General features: G+C 50.3%; 1 protein-coding gene across 5 annotated transcripts in view; it reads right to left on the reverse strand.

The window, feature by feature from the left end:
- Positions 1-22526, reverse strand: part of ABCC8 (ATP binding cassette subfamily C member 8) — a 163841-nt gene that overhangs the window by 62353 nt on the left and 78962 nt on the right. For 4 of the 5 annotated variants that reach the window (XM_077453707.1, XM_077453708.1, XM_077453712.1 and 1 more), the window contains exons 9-16: positions 12047-12181; positions 9759-9921; positions 9229-9269; positions 8992-9137; positions 2429-2534; positions 2210-2320; positions 656-731; positions 318-423 (exon numbers count right to left, since the gene is read on the reverse strand). In XM_077453707.1, the coding sequence (XP_077309833.1) occupies positions 318-423; positions 656-731; positions 2210-2320; positions 2429-2534; positions 8992-9137; positions 9229-9269; positions 9759-9921; positions 12047-12181 (884 nt within the window). The remainder of the gene's footprint in view (positions 1-317; positions 424-655; positions 732-2209; positions 2321-2428; positions 2535-8991; positions 9138-9228; positions 9270-9758; positions 9922-12046; positions 12182-22526) is intronic. The other variant, XM_077453709.1, reaches the window with a different exon arrangement.

The raw sequence follows: 22526 nt of genomic DNA on the forward strand, positions 1-22526 counted from the left end.
TGAAATCCACCGAGAGAACACACAGACCCCCAATCTCCCCGAAATCCACAGAGAAAACACACAGACCCCCCAATCTCTCCGAAATCCACAGAGAGAACACACAGACCCCCCAACCCCCCCGAAATCCACAGAGAGAACACACAGACCCCCCAATCTCTCCGAAATCCACAGAGAGAACACACAGACCCCCCAATCCCCCCAAAATCCACCAAGAGAACACACAGACCCCCCCAATCCCCCCAAAATACACAGAGAGAACACACAGACCCCCCAATGTTTTGGGGGAGGAGGACACTGACAGTGGGGAATGGACTGACCTGTTCCAGCTCACGTCTCCCGATATCTTGTTCATCTCGCCCAGAGTGGCCAACAGAAGCGAAGATTTCCCGCATCCCACCTGCCCTACAATCATGGTCAGCTGACCTGTGGGAAATACACCAATAAATATACAGAACTTATTCTACCAATCACAGATCTGCTGCAGAACCTCTTCCAGTATAAAGGGGAACTCTGCATTCAGGTCACATGAACACCGCGCCTTTCCCATCCCCCGTCCTTGTATCCCTCCAGACCTCCTGAAATCTCTCTCAGAGCTCCGCCCACTGCGACTTTTATCTTCTACCAATAGACAGACAGACGAGGACAGAAGAGTCACCTTCAGGAATCCGGATGTCGATGTTGGATAAAGTCGGAGATCCGTCCAGAGTCCAAGTGAAGAATCCATTACTGATCTGCAAGAAAGACGAGAGACTTCAGTGACAATGACACAGACAAGGACCCACCAATTTCCTGCCGACCAATCACATAATATCCTGACCAATCACATCCCAGCCGATACCATCCCGACCAATAATATCCTGACCAATCACATCCCGACCAATAATATCCTGACCAATCACATCCCAGCCGATCCTATCCTGACCAATATTATCCCGACCAATCCCATCCCGGCCAATCACATCCCGACCAATAATATCCTGACCAATCACATCCCAGCCGATCCTATCCTGACCAATATTATCCCGACCAATCCCATCCCGGCCAATCACATCCCGGCCAATATTATCCCGACCAATCACATCCCGGCCAATCACATCCTGGCCAATCACATTCCGACCAATAATATCCCGACCAATTACATCCCAGCCGATCCCATCCCGACCAATAATATCCTGACCAATCACATCCCGGCCAATCATATCAGTCCAGTGTAAGAACCAGGACAAGTTCAGTATAGACCCAGTACAGATCCAGTATAGAAAACTGGTACAGGTCCAGTATAGAACCAGTACAGGTCCTATATAAACCTCAGTACAGGTCCAGTATAGAACCAGTACAGGTCCAGTATAGAACCATACAGGTCCAGTATAGAAAACTGATACAGGTCCTGTATAGACCTCAGTACAGATCCAGTATAGATCCAGTACAGGTCCAGTATAGACCCAGTACAGGTCCAGTATAGAAAACTGGTACAGGTCCAGTATAGAACCAGTACAGGTCCAGTATAGAACACTGGTACAGGTCCAGTATAGAACCAGTACAGGTCCAGTATAGAACCAGAACAGGTCCAGTAAAGTCCCAGTACAGGTCCCGTATAGACCCAGTACAGGTCCAGTATAGAAAACTGGTACAGGTCCTGTATAGACCTTAGTACAGATCCAGTATAGAACCAGTACCGGTCCAGTATAGAAAACTGGTACAGGTCCTGTATAGACCTTAGTACAGATCCAGTATAGAACCAGTACAGGTCCAGTATAGAACCAGTACAGGTCCTGTATAGACCTCATTACAGGTTCAGTATAGAACCAGTACCGGTCCAATATAGAAAACTGGTACAGGTCCTGTATAGACCTCAGTACAGGTCCAGTATAGAACCAGTACAGGTCCAGTATAGAACCAGTACAGGTCCAGTATAGAACCAGTACAGGTCCAGTATAGACCTCAGTACAGATCCAGTATAGAACTGGATGACTACAATATCATGTAGAACTTCCCCCAGTCTATATACAGAATTATTGATCATTATTCCATCCATCTCCTGGTGATCAGTGAATGATCTGCTGGTGACAACGATCGGTTCATGAATTGGGAGGATCTCCGGCGGTGTGTGGTGGGAAGAGGCGGATAGTGATGGAGGAATGGGAGGTGGGGGAGGGGAGGGGAGGGGGTTAATATTGAGTGTCACACAGTGGGGGCCCCTCGGTGTCACCTTTATAAGGAACTCGTCCCCCTCCGTGTTGTTAGCGCCTCTTCTCTGCTGGAAGTTGAACGCGCTCCAGTCTTCTCTGATTGGCCGTTTACGGTTTACAACTTTGAGTGGCTGCGTTGGAGCGAGGAGACAGAGAGACGGTGAGTGCGGCACCTCGGGGGAGGGGTGTGTGAGGTGACAACTAGTACTGGGAGTGACAACGCCACTGACAACACTTACCACCGCCTGGTACTTGTTCTGTGATGCCACCTTCCGGCACGGCAAACATTTATCCGTCTCCTCGCCGATCTCCTCGCTGGAGAAAAACTCGCTGAGCTTCTGGACACTGCGAGGAGGGAAGACGACAGAAAACAATCAATTATTACTAATAACCTGATCGAGAAATACGACCGAAATCAATCAATTATTACTAATAACCTGATCGAGAAATACGACCGAAATCAATCAATTATTACTAATAACCTGATCGAGAAATCCGACCGAAATCTATCAATTATTACTAATAACCTGATCGATAAATATGACCGAAATCAATCAATTATTACTAATAACCTGATCGAGAAATCCGACCGAAATCTATCAATTATTACTAATAACCTGATCGATAAATATGACCGAAATCAATCAATTATTACTAATAACCTGATCGAGAAATACGATCAAAATCAATCAATTATTACTAATAATGAGACGCTGCGAGTATAAAAAACTGCTGACTGCGCAATTCTAAATAAATCTCCCGCCATCGGCCAATAGAGGTGTGTAATTTGCATGTCTCCGCCCACCATCATTACATGGAAGATATTTATGGATTCTTATTGGTTAGGAGGAAATGAAATCTGCGTATTGGTGGTCTGTCCCCGCAGACTCGCACACGATTGGTGTAAATAGAGGACGGCACACACTGTACAATGGAAGTTGTCAGCAGCCCACATGAGAAATACCCCCGATATTCGGGGTGTCCCGGGATGCAGCATGGGGGGGATTCAGCTCTTTGCTGATGACGTTCTCCTCTCATCCAATCACACTTCCCAACCTCTCAGGATATGAAATGAACCTCTCCATAACAGGAGCGCCCCTCATAATGTCCCCCTCCCCCTTAGACCACCATCGCCTCCGACATTCCCGTCACCTTGTAGAAGGAAGGGGGTGAAATATTTGGCGGTGAAGTTCTCCCCCCATGAGGAGACCTTCCTTCCCCTCCATGGACCATCTTCTCCTCCAGTGGGGGCCCCTATAGGGAAGTCTTATCATAGGATCGCCCATAGGAAAGTCTTATTATAGGATCGCCTATAGGAAAGTCTTATTATAGGATCACCTATAGGGAAGTCTTATTATAGGATCACCTATAGGAAAGCCTTATTATAGGATCACCTATAGGAAAGCCTTATTATAGGATCACCTATAGGGAAGTCTTATTATAGGATCACCTATAGGAAAGTCTTATTATAGGATCACCCATAGGAAAGTCTTATTATAGGATCACCTATAGGAAAGTCTTATAATAGGATCACCTATAGGAAAGGCTTATTATAGGATCGCCTATAGGGAAGTCTTATAGGATCACCCATAGGAAAGTCTTATTTATAGGATCACCTATAGGGAAGTCGTATTATAGGATCATCTATAGGGAAGTCTTATTATAGGATCACCCATAGAGAATTCTTATAGGACCACCTATAGGGAAGTCCACTATAGGACCACTTATAGGGAAGTCTTATTATAGGACCCCCTATAGGGAAGTCGTATTATAGGATCATCTATAGGGAAGTCGTATTATAGGATACCCTATAGGGAAGTCCTATTATAAGATCACCTATAGGAAAGTCTTATTATAGGATCACCTGTAGGGAAGTCATATTATAGGATCACCCATAGAGAATTCTTATAGGACCACCTATAGGGAAGTCCACTATAGGACCACCTATAGGGAAGTCCACTATAGGACCACTTATAGGGAAGTCTTATTATAGGACCCCCTATAGGGAAGTCGTATTATAGGATCATCTATAGGGAAGTCGTATTATAGGATACCCTATAGGGTAAATGTCTTTAATCCCCCATTGTAGGTTATTGTTTATCGTTTTCCTCTCTTTTATTTTTACTATTTGCATAAATAAAATAAAAAAGTAAAAAAAAAAGTGAAATAATATTGGTATAATAATTGATCAGATGATACGATTGGGCCGATCACATCTTACAGATAATATCTCCATAGTGAATGGACTGGTGCCGGTCCGGTACGCGGTGTGATGTCATCGATCCTGTTTATTGTATGAAATGATCGCACGATACGATTGGGCCAATCACATCTCATGGATAATATTTCTATGATGGGAGGTGTGATGTCACCGCATAGCTGTATATGGTGTGAAACGATCGGCGTCTCTCCCGTGGAATCTCATTTCCAATCTGCTGGATAATTGTCAGACTTCTCCGGCCTCCGTGACACATAATCCCACATAAATCCAATTATATCCTTAACTGCGGCACTCCATCAGCGGGGAGCCATTATCTGCTAATAGAGATGCTGGAGATTCATTGCTGCCAGATGGAATTACAGAGAGAAGACGCACCGCGTGTGTGCGGAGCTCCCACACTGTCATTCCAGACAGAGCGCCAACTAGAGGAGAAATAGGACATTGCAGGACCATCTGCACCAATCACAGCGCTCCTTCACAGGAGACCACAAAACCTCATAACCATGGAGATCAGGAAATCACAAACCTCCAGCAGGTCCACAGGAGGCACAAGAAACCCCCAGGGGGGCCAATGTGGACAGATGTACTTGTAGGAGGGGCTTACGGTGCCCTAGTGGGGACATTGTGGAACTGCACTCACTAATGCTTGAATCTTAGGCGGGAGCCGCGGTGATGGGAAATCAACATTAAGGCAGGACTCCGGACTTTATTATACTCCTTGTAATCTGTGGTCAAACTTCTCACACTGTTGGCACTAATGCCCTTCAGAGAACACTTCTCCCCCGGGTGGGTAACATTCCTGAGCCGGTGCCACTGCGGAGCTTGTACCGATCTCCACCAACACGGCCGTCCCATCCCCTCACTCCCAGTGACAATGTCCCCAATGTTATGATTGGACACAGGAAACGTGGTCCCTCTGTTCCACGGACCTGGTCACATTTTTTAAGGAGCCAGTCGCTAGAGAAGGGGGCCAAGCATAACACCCCTTCACTACCAGGGAGACCGTCACCTCTACCATGTCACCCCTTTTCTGGCTGGTTGCTTGCTTCAGCAAGTGACACAAATGGTTGTCCTTAGCAACGGCAATATCGGCTCCTCTGGACAGCATTCGGTTTATTAAACTCTGTATTGTATCTTCTCTAATCTCTCCACCCCCCTGTCGCAATCCCTGTTGTTTGATGCGCCGTGCATGGGCCTCTTTAGAGACTTCAGATCGGGCAATTCAGATGATCAATGAAGATCTGGTACTGAGGTAGTTGCAGGTAACAAGTAACAGTTCCCAAGGACATCTTCCACTCACTTTCCTGTACAAAACTCTCTAGTGCCCCATAAAGGTGGCATACCTTAGGCAGATGGCAAAGTCCATGAAAAGCAATCCTTTCAAAGCCAGTGTCCATGTGGGCCGTACACCCACACAGTCCATGATCTGGGGGTAAGTCCATGACTGGCAGTCCATATAGATCCACAGGCTCCAGACCCCACTGGGAACCCCGCTCTTGGGAGCACCTACCCGAGGCCAGAAAAACTCCTCCCCCACCCCACAAATCATATTCCTCTGATGTCATTCGTAATTATCATTTATTGGAAGAAAATATTCTGGATTCTTCCACATACTGATTTCACCAATACTCCTCCATGAGACCGACACATTTCTTCATCTGCTTTTACTGCAAAGACTCCTTTTCTTTGCTAAGGTGAGGGAAAGGAGGTCAGATGTGGGATATGAGGCCAGAGGTGGGAGATGAGATCAGATGTAGGATATGAGGTCAGAGGAAGGAGATGAGATCAGATGTAGGACATGAGGTCAGAGGAAGGAGATGAGATCAGATGTAGGATATGAGGTCAGAGAGAGGAGATGAGATCAGATAAAGGATATGAGATCAGAGGAAGGAGATGAGATTAGAGGTCAGATGTAGGATATGAGGTCAGAGGAAGGAGATGAGATCAGAGGTCAGAGGAAGGAGATGAGATCAGATGTAGGAGATGAGATCAGAGGTTGGAGATGAGATCAGAGGTTGGAGATGAGATCAGAGGTTGGAGATGAGGTCAGAGGAAGGAGATGAGATCAGAGGTTGGAGATGAGGTCAGAGGAAGGAGATGAGATCAGAGGTTGGAGATGAGATCAGAGGTTGGAGATGAGATCAGATGTAGGAGATGAGATCAGAGGTTGGAGATGAAATCAGAGGTTGGAGATGAGATCAGATGTAGGAGATGAGATCAGATGTAGGAGATGAGATCAGAGGAAGGAGATGAGATCAGAGGTTGGAGATGAGATCAGATGTAGGATATGAGGTCAGAGGAAGGAGATGAGATCAGATGTAGGATATGAGGTCAGAGGAAGGAGATGAGATCAGATGTAGGATATGAGGTCAGAGGAAGGAGATGAGATCAGAGGTCAGGGGAAGGAGATGAGATCAGATGTAGGATATGAGGTCAGAGGAAGGAGATGAGATCAGATGTAGGATATGAGGTCAGAGGAAGGAGATGAGATCAGATGTAGGATATGAGGTCAGAGGAAGGAGATGAGATCAGATGTAGGATATGAGGTCAGAGGAAGGAGATGAGATCAGATATAGGAGATGAGATCAGATGTAGGATATGAGGTCAGAGGAAGGAGATGAGATCAGATGTAGGATATGAGGTCAGAGGAAGGAGGTGAGATCAGATGTAGGATATGAGGTCAGAGGAAGGAGATGAGATCAGATATAGGAGATGAGATCAGATGTAGGATATGAGGTCAGAGGAAGGAGATGAGATCAGATGTAGGATATGAGGTCAGAGGAAGGAGATGAGATCAGATGTAGGATATGAGGTCAGAGGAAGGAGATGAGATCAGATATAGGAGATGAGATCAGATGTAGGATATGAGGTCAGAGGAAGGAGATGAGATCAGATGTAGGATATGAGGTCAGAGGAAGGAGATGAGATCAGATGTAGGATATGAGGTCAGAGGAAGGAGATGAGATCAGAGGAAGGATATGAGATCAGAGGAAGGAGATGAGATCAGATGTAGGATATGAGGTCAGAGGAAGGAGATGAGATCAGAGGTCAGAGGAAGGAGATGAGATCAGATGTAGGAGATGAGATCAGAGGTTGGAGATGAGATCAGAGGTTGGAGATGAGATCAGAGGAAGGAGATGAGATCAGAGGTTGGAGATGAGATCAGATGTAGGAGATGAGATCAGATGTAGGAGATGAGATCAGAGGTTGGAGATGAGATCAGAGGTTGGAGATGAGATCAGATGTAGGATATGAGGTCAGAGGAAGGAGATGAGATCAGAGGTCAGAGGAAGGAGATGAGATCAGATGTAGGAGATGAGATCAGATGTAGGAGATGAGATCAGAGGTTGGAGATGAGATCAGAGGTTGGAGATGAGATCAGATGTAGGATATGAGGTCAGAGGAAGGAGATGAGATCAGAGGTCAGAGGAAGGAGATGAGATCAGATGTAGGAGATGAGATCAGATGTAGGATATGAGGTCAGAGGAAGGAGATGAGATCAGATGTAGGATATGAGGTCAGAGGAAGGAGATGAGATCAGATGTAGGATATGAGGTCAGAGGAAGGAGATGAGATCAGATGTAGGATATGAGGTCAGAGGAAGGAGATGAGATCAGATATAGGAGATGAGATCAGATGTAGGATATGAGGTCAGAGGAAGGAGATGAGATCAGATGTAGGATATGAGGTCAGAGGAAGGAGATGAGATCAGATGTAGGATATGAGGTCAGAGGAAGGAGATGAGATCAGATATAGGAGATGAGATCAGATGTAGGATAGGAGGTCAGAGGAAGGAGATGAGATCAGATGTAGGATATGAGGTCAGAGGAAGGAGATGAGATCAGATGTAGGATATGAGGTCAGAGGAAGGAGATGAGATCAGAGGAAGGATATGAGATCAGAGGAAGGAGATGAGATCAGATGTAGGATATGAGGTCAGAGGAAGGAGATGAGATCAGAGGTCAGAGGAAGGAGATGAGATCAGATGTAGGAGATGAGATCAGAGGTTGGAGATGAGATCAGAGGTTGGAGATGAGATCAGAGGAAGGAGATGGGATCAGAGGTTGGAGATGAGATCAGATGTAGGATATGAGGTCAGAGGAAGGAGATGAGATCAGAGGTCAGAGGAAGGAGATGAGATCAGAGGAAGGATATGAGATCAGAGGAAGGAGATGAGATCAGATGTAGGATATGAGGTCAGAGGAAGGAGATGAGATCAGAGGTCAGAGGAAGGAGATGAGATCAGATGTAGGAGATGAGATCAGAGGTTGGAGATGAGATCAGAGGTTGGAGATGAGATCAGAGGAAGGAGATGAGATCAGAGGTTGGAGATGAGATCAGATGTAGGATATGAGGTCAGAGGAAGGAGATGAGATCAGATGTAGGAGATGAGATCAGATGTAGGAGATGAGATCAGAGGTTGGAGATGAGATCAGAGGAAGGAGATGAGATCAGAGGTTGGAGATGAGATCAGAGGAAGGAGATGACATCAGAGGTTGGAGATGAGATCAGATGTAGGAGATGAGATCAGAGGTTGGAGATGAGATCAGAGGTTGGAGATGATCACTCAAGCACTCTTACCTGACCAGAGCTTTCACAGTGGACCTGACCACACTGGACAGCAGGAATAGCGGAGTGACCAGAATGTGGAAGAGGGAGAGGGAGGCGAAGGCCACGGCCGGAGAGAAGACGTCTTTGGTCAGGAAATGAACGTGGACCACAAATGTCTTCACACATGGGGAGAGAGAAGAGGAGTGTCTGTCATTGGGTGGAGGGAGAGGAGTGCAGAGGATTCTGAGAAGAAATGACAAGACTTACGATGAGCACAGCGGCGATGGGAATGGCGGCATTCATAAATACTGCGAGAGAAGGAGAAGAGGGTTAGGTCACATTACACACAGACATTGGAAAAGCTTCAGTTGTGGCCGGATCACACTGCCTGGGTGAATGACGCACACGGTGATATTATTGGGGTTCTCTGGTGTATATATAACCCCAAACATGGATCATTAATTACCCCGGGGTGTCATATATGGTGAAGAGCCTGTATTCCAGGACATACCCCGGGCTCTTCCAATGTTTATAATAGCCAGTTACATACCGACACCGGTGACTGGATTCTCCCCAGGGGATGGCAATACTACAGCGCCCCCTGGTGGCTCCATCACTGTGAAATGTTTATGTGATACAAGTGATGTGAGCGGCAGAGGTGGGAACCATAGAGCGGATATCATACAGAAAGGGGGTTGGGAGGGTAGTAAGGGGCGGGGTTTTATGGTGGAGATGAGACCTGGCGGGTGTATAGGGGTCCCGGGGTGAGACCACCCGCCATGTATGGAGGGACATACTGGACACGGAGGTGTACAAGGCGAAGGCCTTCAGGCTGGTCAGCTCCTTCTGCCGCGTCTCCTCCACACTGCCATGGAAGATGTGTTCCCACGAATACAACTTCAGCAGCTTGATCCCCCGCAGCATCTCGTTCGTCTTCTTCAGGCGCTCGTTAGAATTCTCCTACCACCAGGAAACAGAAATGTACAAAATGAAGAACACTCCGGGGGCTCGATACCCACATAAAGAATATAACGCCAGATAAAATACACACACACATTATATATATATACTGTATACCCTGCTATAATACACACACACGAGGCCCCTCCCCTTGTGTGATCAGATTCGTTGTTCCCCTCCACTTCTTCATCCAGACTTCCTGGTGGCCCCTCCCCTTGTATAGATTCCCCCTCCCCTTAGAATTATAATAGGATATTACAGTCATAACAAATATAACAGTCTATTGTATAGAAGTTCCTATGTGCTGATGTTGGGGTTGCAGCCCTGATGAAGGTCTTGCAGCACCTGAAACGTGTTCTTATAGAACCAATGTTGCAATTAAAGCTTTCGGTCGGTCAGATGTTTGGAGCTCTCATTGGAATTTGTAGATGAGAATCTTCAGTTCTGAGCCCCATGTTTGAGGGACACCCCATTTTTGTTCAGCCATTGTGCCTTATTACACTCTGACTGATCTTTGATAATATCTTGATTTCTCCAGAGCCTCTCCCATCCTCTGGAACTCCCTGCCCCAGTCTGCCCGATCAGCCCCTACCCTGTCCACCTTTAGGAGATCCCTGAAAACTAAATTATTCAGGGAAGCCTCCCCACCCCCCACCTAAAAACTGTCCCGAGCCACCCCCATCAAATCATTCTCTGCAGCTATTACCTTTTGTACCACCTCCCCCTCCCTTTAGAATATAATCTCTATGAGCCGGGCCCTCCTGTACCTTTTGTATTGAACTGTAATTGTGTTGTTCCCCCTATACATTGTAAAGTGATGTGTAAACTGTTGGCACTATATAAATCGTATAAAATAATAATAATACAAATCCCGCAGCTCGTCTCTGCCAGTCCACACACAACACCAGTCCATGGACAGAGAGCTGACTCACAGATTGCTGACTCACAAGAGGGCTGACTCACCAGAGGCCTGACTCACAGATTGCTGACTCACAAGAGGGCTGACTCACCAGAGGGCTGACTCACCAGAGGCCTGACTCACAGATTGCTGACTCACAAGAGGGCTGACTCACCAGAGGGCTGACTCACCAGATTGCTGACTCACCAGAGGGCTGACTCACCAGATTGCTGACTCACCAGATTGCTGACTCAAAAGAGAGCTGACTCACCAGAGGACTGACTCACCAGAGGGCTGACTCACCAGATTGCTGACTCACCAAGGTGCTTACTCACAAGAGGGCTGACTTACAAGAAGACTGACTCACAGATTGCTGATTCACCAGAGGGCTAACTCACAGATTGCTGAATCACAAGAGGGCTGACCCACAAGAGGACTGACTCACAAGAGGACTGACTCACAAGAGGACTGACTCAACAGAGGGCTGACCCACAAGAGGACTGACTCACAAGAGGACTGACTCAACAGAGGGCTGACTCACCAGAGGGCTGACTCACCAGATTGCTGACTCACAAGAGAGCTGACTCACCAGATTGCTGACTCACAAGAGAGCTGACTCACCAGATTGCTGACTCACAAGAGGGCTGACTCACCAGATTGCTGACTCACCAGAGGGCTGACTCACCAGATTACTGACTCACAAGAGGGCTGACTCACAGATTTCTGACTCACCAGATTACTGACTCACCAGAGGGCTGACTCACCAGATTTCTGACTCACCAGATTACTGACTCACCAGAGGGCTGACTCACCAGATTTCTGACTCACCAGATTACTGACTCACCAGAGGGCTGACTCACAAGAGGACTGACTCACCAGATTTCTGACTCACCAGAGGGCTGACTCACAAGAGGACTGACTCACCAGATTACTGACTCACCAGAGGGCTGACTCACCAGAGGGCTGACTCACCAGATTACTGACTCACAAGAGGGCTGACTCACAGATTTCTGACTCACCAGATTACTGACTCACCAGAGGGCTGACTCACCAGATTTCTGACTCACCAGATTACTGACTCACCAGAGGGCTGACTCACCAGATTTCTGACTCACCAGATTACTGACTCACCAGAGGGCTGACTCACCAGATTTCTGACTCACCAGATTACTGACTCACCAGAGGGCTGACTCACAAGAGGGCTGACTCACCAGATTTCTGACTCACCAGAGTGCTGCGCTGGGCCTGAGACAACTTTGTGGCTACAAAATATTGGACCGGCGCCAGGACTATGATGACCGCGGCTCCAATTAAGGCACTGATCCCCAGGATGTAATAGAGGAGAATGATCCCCACTATGATCTGCGGAAAGATGAGACCACTATGATACAATGTTACTGGCATCACCCCCTCCCCCACCATCACCATGATACAATGTAACACACATCACCCCCTCCCCCACCATCACCATGATACAATGTAACACACATCACCCCCTCCCCCACCATCACCATGATACAATGTAACACACATCACCCCTCCGTCACTATGACATAATGTAACATACAGAGGGGAAAATACTGATTGTCTCCCTGCAGATTGTGTAAGATTTGTCCACTTACATAGAAATGAAGGTCTATCATTTTATATTGTATTTTATATGATGGAGACAGAAGATCAACCAAAAATCCAGAAACACACAATACAAATGTTATAAATGGAGTTGCAGTTCAGTGAGTAAAATAAGTATTTGATCCCTGAGCAAAATATAACTTGGAGAACCCCTTGTTGGTGATCACAGAGGTCAGACGTTTCTTGTAGGTGGTGATGAGGTTTCCACATCTCAGGAGGGATTTTCTCCTCTCTTCTCTACAGATCTTCTCTAAATCCTGAAGGTTTCTTGGCAACTCAAAGTTTCGGCTCCTCCATAAATTTTCTATAGGATTAAGGTCTGGAGATTGGCTGGGCCATAGTCACCATTTTTCTTCCTCCAAACACGGCGAGTCGAGTTAATGCCAAAGAGATGAATTTTGGTCTCATCTGACCACAGAACTTTCTCCCCAATCCTTCTCTGAATCATTTAGATGTTCATTGGGAGACTTCAGATGGACCTGTCCATGTGTCTTCCTGAGGAGGGGGACCTGTACATGTGTCTTCCTGAGGAGGGGGACCTGTACATGTGTCTTCCTGAGGAGGGGGACCTGTACATGTGTCTTCCTGAGGAGGGGGACCTGTACATGTGTCTTCCAGAGGAGGGGGACCTGTCCATGTGTCTTCCTGAGGAGGGGGACCTGTACATGTGTCTTCCTGAGGAGGAGGACCTGTACATATGTCTTCCTGAGGAGGGGGACCTGTACATGTGTCTTCCTGAGGAGGGGGACCTGTCCATGTGTCTTCCTGAGGAGGAGGACCTGTCCATGTGTCTTCCTGAGGAGGGGGACCTGTACATGTGTCTTCCTGAGGAGGGGGACCTGTACATGTGTCTTCCTGAGGAGGAGGACCTGTAAATATGTCTTCCTGAGGAGGGAGACCTGTACATGTGTCTTCCTGAGGAGGGGGACCTGTACATGTGTGTTTCTGAGGAGGGGGACCTGTCCATGTGTCTTCCTGAGGAGGGGGACCTGTACATGTGTCTTGCTGAGGAGGAGGACCTGTACATGTGTCTTCCTGAGGAGGAGGACCTGTCCATGTGTCTTCCTGAGGAGGGGGACCTGTACATGTGTCTTCCTGAGGAGGAGGACCTGTACATGTGTCTTCCTGAGGAGGGGGACCTGTACATGTGTCTTCCTGAGGAGGAGGACCTGTCCATGTGTCTTCCTGAGGAGGAGGACCTGTCCATGTGTCTTCCTGAGGAGGAGGACCTGTCCATGTGTCTTCCTGAGGAGGAGGACCTGTCCATGTGTCTTCCTGAGGAGGGGGACCTGTACATGTGTCTTCCTGAGGAGGAGGACCTGTACATATGTCTTCCTGAGGAGGGAGACCTGTACATGTGTCTTCCTGAGGAGGGGGACCTGTACATGTGTCTTCCTGAGGAGGAGGACCTGTACATGTGTCTTCCTGAGGAGGGGGACCTGTACATGTGTCTTCCTGAGGAGGAGGACCTGTCCATGTGTCTTCCTGAGGAGGAGGACCTGTCCATGTGTCTTCCTGAGGAGGAGGACCTGTCCATGTGTCTTCCTGAGGAGGAGGACCTGTCCATGTGTCTTCCTGAGGAGGGGGACCTGTCCATGTGTCTTCCTGAGGAGAGGGACCTGTCCATGTGTCTTCCTGAGGAGGAGGACCTGTCCATGTGTCTTCCTGAGGAGGGGGACCTGTCCATGTGTCTTCCTGAGGAGGGGGACCTGTCCATGTGTCTTCCTGAGGAGGGGGACCTGTCCATGTGTCTTCCTGAGGAGGAGGACCTGTACATGTGTCTTCCTGAGGAAGGGGACCTGTACATGTGTCTTCCTGAGTAGGGGGACCTGTACATGTGTCTTCCTGAGGAGGAGGACCTGTACATGTGTCTTCCTGAGGAAGAGGACCTGTACATGTGTCTTCCTGAGGAGGGGGACCTGTACACGTGTCTTCCTGAGGAGGGGGACCTGTACACGTGTCTTCCTGAGGAGGGGGACCTGTACACGTGTCTTCCTGAGGAGGGGGACCTGTACAAGTGTCTTCCTGAGGAGGGGGACCTGTACATGTGTCTTCCTGAGGAAGAGGACCTGTACATGTGTCTTCCTGAGGAGGGGGACCTGTACACGTGTCTTCCTGAGGAGGGGGACCTGTACATGTGTCTTCCTGAGGAGGAGGACCTGTACATGTGTCTTCCTGAGGAGGGGGACCTGTACACGTGTCTTCCTGAGGAGGAGGAACTGTACACGTGTCTTCCTGAGGAGGGGGACCTGTACATGTGTCTTCCTGAGGAGGAGGACCTGTCCATGTGTCTTCCTGAGGAGGGGGACCTGTCCATGTGTCTTCCTGAGGAGGGGGACCTGTACACGTGTCTTCCTGAGGAGGGGGACCTGTACATGTGTCTTCCTGAGGAGGAGGACCTGTACATGTGTCTTCCTGAGGAGGAGGAACTGTACACGTGTCTTCCCGAGGAGGGGGACCTGTACATGTGTCTTCCTGAGGAGGGGGACCTGTACATGTGTCTTCCTGAGGAGGAGGACCTGTACATGTGTCTTCCTGAGGAGGAGGACCTGTCCATGTGTCTTCCTGAGGAGGAGGACCTGTACATGTGTCTTCCTGAGGAGGGGGACCTGTACATGTGTCTTCCTGAGGAGAGGGACCTGTACATGTGTCTTCCTGAGGAGGAGGACCTGTACATGTGTCTTCCTGAGGAGGAGGACCTGTCCATGTGTCTTCCTGAGGAGGGGGACCTGTCCATGTGTCTTCCTGAGGAGGGGGACCTGTACATGTGTCTTCCTGAGGAGGGGGACCTGTACATGTGTCTTCCTGAGGAGGGGGACCTGTACATGTGTCTTCCTGAGGAGGGGGACCTGTACATGTGTCTTCCTGAGGAGGGGGACCTGTACATGTGTCTTCCTGAGGAAGGGGACCTGTCCATGTGTCTTCCTGAGGAGGGGGACCTGTACACGTGTCTTCCTGAGGAGGAGGACCTGTACACGTGTCTTCCTGAGGAGGGGGACCTGTCCATGTGTCTTCCTGAGGAGGAGGACCTGTACACGTGTCTTCCTGAGGAGGGGACCTGTACATGTGTCTTCCTGAGGAGGAGGACCTGTACATGTGTCTTCCTGAGGAGGGGGACCTGTACATGTGTCTTCCTAAGGAGGGGGACCTGTACATGTGTCTTCCTGAGGAGGAGGACCTGTACACGTGTCTTCCTGAGGAGGGGGACCTGTCCATGTGTCTTCCTGAGGAGGAGGACCTGTACATGTGTCTTCCTGAGGAGGGGACCTGTACATGTGTCTTCCTGAGGAGGAGGACCTGTACATGTGTCTTCCTGAGGAGGGGGACCTGTACATGTGTCTTCCTGAGGAGGGGGACCTGTACATGTGTCTTGCTGAGGAGGAGGACCTGTACATGTGTCTTCCTGAGGAGGAGGACCTGTACATGTGTCTTCCTGAGGAGGAGGACCTGTCCATGTGTCTTCCTGAGGAGGGGGACCTGTACATGTGTCTTCCTGAGGAGGAGGACCTGTACATGTGTCTTCCTGAGGAGGAGGACCTGTACATGTGTCTTCCTGAGGAGGGGGACCTGTACATGTGTCTTCCTGAGGAGGGGGGCCTGTACATGTGTCTTGCTGAGGAGGAGGACCTGTACATGTGTCTTCCTGAGGAGGGGGACCTGTACATGTGTCTTCCTGAGGAGGAGGACCTGTACATGTGTCTTCCTGAGGAGGAGGACCTGTCCATGTGTCTTCCTGAGGAGGAGGACCTGTACATGTGTCTTCCTGAGGAGGGGGACCTGTACATGTGTCTTCCTGAGGAGAGGGACCTGTACATGTGTCTTCCTGAGGAGGAGGACCTGTACATGTGTCTTCCTGAGGAGGAGGACCTGTCCATGTGTCTTCCTGAGGAGGGGGACCTGTCCATGTGTCTTCCTGAGGAGGGGGACCTGTCCATGTGTCTTCCTGAGGAGGGGGACCTGTACATGTGTCTTCCTGAGGAGGGGGACCTGTACATGTGTCTTCCTGAGGAGGGGGACCTGTACATGTGTCTTCCTGAGGAGGGGGACCTGTACATGTGTCTTCCTGAGGAAGGGGACCTGTCCATGTGTCTTCCTGAGGAGGGGGACCTGTACACGTGTCTTCCTGAGGAGGAGGACCTGTACACGTGTCTTCCTGAGGAGGGGGACCTGTCCATGTGTCTTCCTGAGGAGGAGGACCTGTACATGTGTCTTCCTGAGGAGGGGACCTGTACATGTGTCTTCCTGAGGAGGAGGACCTGTACATGTGTCTTCCTGAGGAGGGGGACCTGTACATGTGTCTTCCTAAGGAGGGGGACCTGTACATGTGTCTTCCTGAGGAGGAGGACCTGTACACGTGTCTTCCTGAGGAGGGGGACCTGTCCATGTGTCTTCCTGAGGAGGAGGACCTGTACATGTGTCTTCCTGAGGAGGGGACCTGTACATGTGTCTTCCTGAGGAGGAGGACCTGTACATGTGTCTTCCTGAGGAGGGGGACCTGTACATGTGTCTTCCTGAGGAGGGGGACCTGTACATGTGTCTTGCTGAGGAGGAGGACCTGTACATGTGTCTTCCTGAGGAGGAGGACCTGTACATGTGTCTTCCTGAGGAGGAGGACCTGTCCATGTGTCTTCCTGAGGAGGGGGACCTGTACATGTGTCTTCCTGAGGAGGAGGACCTGTACATGTGTCTTCCTGAGGAGGAGGACCTGTACATGTGTCTTCCTGAGGAGGGGGACCTGTACATGTGTCTTCCTGAGGAGGGGGGCCTGTACATGTGTCTTGCTGAGGAGGAGGACCTGTACATGTGTCTTCCTGAGGAGGGGGACCTGTACATGTGTCTTGCTGAGGAGGAGGACCTGTACATGTGTCTTCCTGAGGAGGAGGACCTGTACATGTGTCTTGCTGAGGAGGGGGACCTGTCCATGTGTCTTCCTGAGGAGGAGGACCTGTACATGTGTCTTCCTGAGGAGGGGGACCTGTTCATGTGTCTTCCTGAGGAGGGGGGACCTGTACATGTGTCTTCCTGAGGAGGGGGACCTGTCCATGTGTCTTCCTGAGGAGGGGGACCTGTTCATGTGTCTTCCTGAGGAGGGGGGACCTGTACATGTGTCTTCCTGAGGAGGGGGACCTGTACATGTGTCTTCCTGAGGAGGGGGACCTGTCCATGTGTCTTCCTGAGGAGGGGGACCTGTCCATGTGTCTTCCTGAGGAGGGGGACCTGTACATGTGTCTTCCTGAGGAGGAGGACCTGTACATGTGTCTTCCTGAGGAGGGGGGGCTGTCCATGTGTCTTCCTGAGGAGGAGGACCTGTCCATGTGTCTTCCTGAGGAGGGGGACCTGTCCATGTGTCTTCCTGAGGGGGGGGACCTGTACATGTGTCTTCCTGAGGAGGGGGACCTGTCCATGTGTCTTCCTGAGGAGGGGGACCTGTACATGTGTCTTCCTGAGGAAGGGGGGCTGTCCATGTGTCTTCCTGAGGAGGAGGACCTGTCCATGTGTCTTCCTGAGGAGGGGGACCTGTACATGTGTCTTCCTGAGGAGGGGGGGCTGTCCATGTGTCTTCCTGAGGAGGAGGACCTGTCCATGTGTCTTCCTGAGGAGGAGGACCTGTACATGTGTCTTCCTGAGGAGGGGGGGCTGTCCATGTGTCTTCCTGAGGAGGAGGACCTGTCCATGTGTCTTCCTGAGGAGGGGGACCTGTACATGTGTCTTCCTGAGGAGGGGGACCTGTACATGTGTCTTCCTGAGGAGGGGGACCTGTACATGTGTTTTTCTGAGGGGGGGGACCTGTACATGTGTCTTCCTGAGGAGGGGGACCTGTCCATGTGTCTTCCTGAGGAGGGGGACCTGTACATGTGTCTTCCTGAGGAGGGGGACCTGTACATGTGTCTTCCTGAGGAGGAGGACCTGTACATGTGTCTTCCTGAGGAGGGGGACCTGTACATGTGTCTTCCTGAGGAGGGGGACCTGTACATGTGTCTTCCTGAGGAGGGGGACCTGTACATGTGTCTTCCTGAGGAAGGGGACCTGTACATGTGTCTTCCTGAGGAGGGGGACCTGTACATGTGTCTTCCTGAGGAGGGGGACCTGTACATGTGTCTTCCTGAGGAGGGGGACCTGTACATGTGTCTTCCTGAGGAGGAGGACCTGTACATGTGTCTTCCTGAGGAGGGGGACCTGTACATGTGTCTTCCTGAGGAGGGGGACCTGTACATGTGTCTTCCTGAGGAGGGGGACCTGTACATGTGTCTTCCTGAGGAAGGGGACCTGTACATGTGTCTTCCTGAGGAGGGGGACCTGTACATGTGTCTTCCTGAGGAGGGGGACCTGTACATGTGTCTTCCTGAGGAGGGGGACCTGTACATGTGTCTTCCTGAGGAGGGGGACCTGTACATGTGTCTTCCTGAGGAGGGGGACCTGTACATGTGTCTTCCTGAGGAGGGGGACCTGTACATGTGTCTTCCTGAGGAGGGGGACCTGTACATGTGTCTTCCTGAGGAGGGGGACCTGTACATGTGTCTTCCTGAGGAGGGGGACCTGTACATGTGTCTTCCTGAAGAGGGGGACCTGTCCATGTGTCTTCCTGAGGAGGGGGACCTTGCGGGGACTGCAGGATTTCATTCCATGGCGGTGTATTGTGTCACCAATGGTTTGTTTGGTGACTGTGGTCCCAACTGCCTTGAGATCCTTCACAAGCTCCTCCTGTGTAGTTCTGGGCGGATCCCTCACTTTTCTCATGACCATCCTCACCCCATGAGGAGAAATCTTCCATGGAGCTCCAGACTGAGGACAATTGATGGTTATTTTGTATTTCTTCCATTTGTGAATAATCTCTCCAACACTCGTCTCCTCTCACCAAGCTTCTTGCTGATGGTCTTGTAGCCCATTCCAGCCTTGTGCAGGTCTCCAATCTTCTCCCCGACGTCCTCTGACAGATCTTTGCTCTTCCCCATGATGGTGAGGATTGGAGGGAAGGGATTCTGTGGACAGGCGTCTTCTATACACATAACGAGTTGTCGTTAGGAGAACCTTCTTACATTGTCAGGACTGATCTGTGCACCACATGAGCACCTACTGGGGCCAGTCTGTGGGGGGAGGGGATCAAATACTTATTTTACTCCATTTATAACATTTGTATTGTGTGATTTCTCTGGATTTTGGTTGATTTTCTGTCTCCATCACACATCATCCCCTCGTCCCCTCCCCCATAACCATGATACAATGTAACACCCCCCCCCCCCATAGACACACATCTCTCCCCTTTCCCCCAATGTTTAGGACAGGTTACTCTGGTGGGGGAGGGGTGGCCATTTTTTAGGGCCCCCCTGGTGTCCTCGGTTTGGCTCTGGGTTCTCTGGGTGAAATCTATTTCCACCCTCCTGGAGGTAATGAGCGCCGGTGATGTCATAACTCCAATGTACTGATAGTGGGGGGTGGAGCCTGACATGTTTCCCCCCCTGGGGGTGGAGGGTTTCTCTCATGTTATGGATGTTATAGTCCGCCATGTGTGGAGGATTGCGGGAAATGATTCTCCATCAGATCACATTGCAGTCAGATCAATACACTGATCAATAATACGGAAACATTTCCTGCTGAACAAAAGCAGCCAATAAAATGTATTGATTTGTCTGTGTGATTCCCGGAGGACGATCGATCCTCTGTGTAATGGGATGTATGGATGATCTTCGCTCCCTCCTACTTCATTTTCCCGCAACAAAACCGTTTTTTCCGACAGACGTTGCCTCAAACTTGTCTTTCATACACGCGGGTCACACAAATGTCGGAATTTCCAAACGCCAAGATCGCGGGACGTACGACAAGCCGAGAAAAGTGACGATCAATTCACCTCTTCTGCTTCATTCCGAGCATGTGTGGACATTTGTGTGAAGGACTTGTGTACACACAATCAGAATTTCCGACAACAAGTTTTGTTGAAAATTTGAGAACCTGCTCTCAAACATTTGTTGGCAGAAATTTTGACAACAAATGTTCTTTGGAGCGCACACACACGGTCAGACTTTCCGACAACAAACTCACATACAACATTCGCTGTAGGAAAAAACGATCACGTGTACGCGGCATAACAAGGCAGCATCCGCCCCCACCCCCAACACGGGGTGCAAAGGGGTCAGTGAGAGCCAACAAACAGCTCACAAATGTCAGTAAATTCAACAAATGGCTCACAGGTGTCAGTAATATCAACAATTGTACTACGAGTGTCAGTAAAGCCAATGATCAGCTGACAGGTGTCAGCAAAAACCAATGATTGGCTCACAAGTGTCACCAGAGCCAATGAGCCCACAAGTATCAGTGAAGCCAATGCTCATGTCCCAGGAGTCAGTGAGAAACAACCATCAGATATCAAGCATCAGTGAGGGCCACACCCCCCCACCAAACACAGCCCAGGAGGAAGAGAACACAGCCACACCCCCCCACCAAACACAGCCCAGGAGGAAGAGAACACAGCCACACCCCCCCACCAAACACAGCCCAGGAGGAAGAGAACACAGCCACACCTACCCACCAAACACAGCCCAAGAGGAAGAGAACACAGCCACACCTACCCACCAAACACAGCCCAAGAGGAAGAGAACACAGCCACACCTACCCACCAAACACAGCCCAGGAGAAAGAGAACACAGCCACACCCCCCCACCAAACACAGCCCAGGAGGAAGAGAACACAGCCACACCCCCCCACCAAACACAGCCCAGGAGGAAGAGAACACAGCCACACCTCCCCACCAAACACAGCCCAGGAGGAAGAGAACACAGCCACACCTACCCACCAAACACAGCCCAAGAGGAAGAGAACACAGCCACACCTACCCACCAAACACAGCCCAGGAGAAAGAGAACACAGCCACACCCCCCCACCAAACACAGCCCAGGAGGAAGAGAACACAGCCACACCCCCCCACCAAACACAGCCCAGAAGGAAGAGAACACAGCCACACCTCCCCACCAAACACAGCCCAGGAGGAAGAGAACACAGCCACACCCCCCCACCAAACACAGCCCAGGAGGAAGAGAACACAGCCACACCCCCCCACCAAACACAGCCCAGGAGGAAGAGAACACAGCCACACCCCCCCACCAAACACAGCCCAGGAGGAAGAGAACACAGCCACACCCCCCCACCAAACACAGCCCAGGAGGAAGAGAACACAGCCACACCTCCCCACCAAACACAGCCCAGGAGGAAGAGAACACAGCCACACCTACCCACCAAACACAGCCCAAGAGGAAGAGAACACAGCCACACCTACCCACCAAACACAGCCCAGGAGAAAGAGAACACAGCCACACCCCCCCACCAAACACAGCCCAGGAGGAAGAGAACACAGCCACACCCCCCCACCAAACACAGCCCAGGAGGAAGAGAACACAGCCACACCTCCCCACCAAACACAGCCCAGGAGGAAGAGAACACAGCCACACCTACCCACCAAACACAGCCCAAGAGGAAGAGAACACAGCCACACCTACCCACCAAACACAGCCCAGGAGAAAGAGAACACAGCCACACCCCCCCACCAAACACAGCCCAGGAGGAAGAGAACACAGCCACACCTCCCAACCAAACACAGCCCAGGAGGAAGAGAACACAGCCACACCTCCCAACCAAACACAGCCCAGGAGGAAGAGAACACAGCCACACCTCCCAACCAAACACAGCCCAGGAGGAAGAGAACACAGCCACACCTCCCCACCAAACACAGCCCAGGAGGAAGAGAACACAGCCACACCTCCCCACCAAACACAGCCCAAGAGGAAGAGAACACAGCCACACCTCCCCACCAAACACCGCCCAGGAGGAAGAGAACACAGCCACACCCCCCCACCAAACACAGCCCAGGAGGAAGAGAACACAGCCACACCTCCCAACCAAACACAGCCCAGGAGGAAGAGAACACAGCCACACCTCCCCACCAAACACAGCCCAGGAGGAAGAGAACACAGCCACACCTCCCCACCAAACACAGCCCAGGAGAAAGAGAACACAACCACACCCCCCCACCAAACACAGCCCAGGAGGAAGAGAACACAGCCACACCTCCCAACCAAACACAGCC

This window comes from Lithobates pipiens, unplaced genomic scaffold (assembly GCF_037356315.1).
Source record: "Lithobates pipiens isolate NorthernLeopardFrog02 unplaced genomic scaffold, aLitPip1_a1.2 Scaffold_24, whole genome shotgun sequence".
NCBI lineage: Eukaryota > Metazoa > Chordata > Amphibia > Anura > Ranidae > Lithobates > Lithobates pipiens.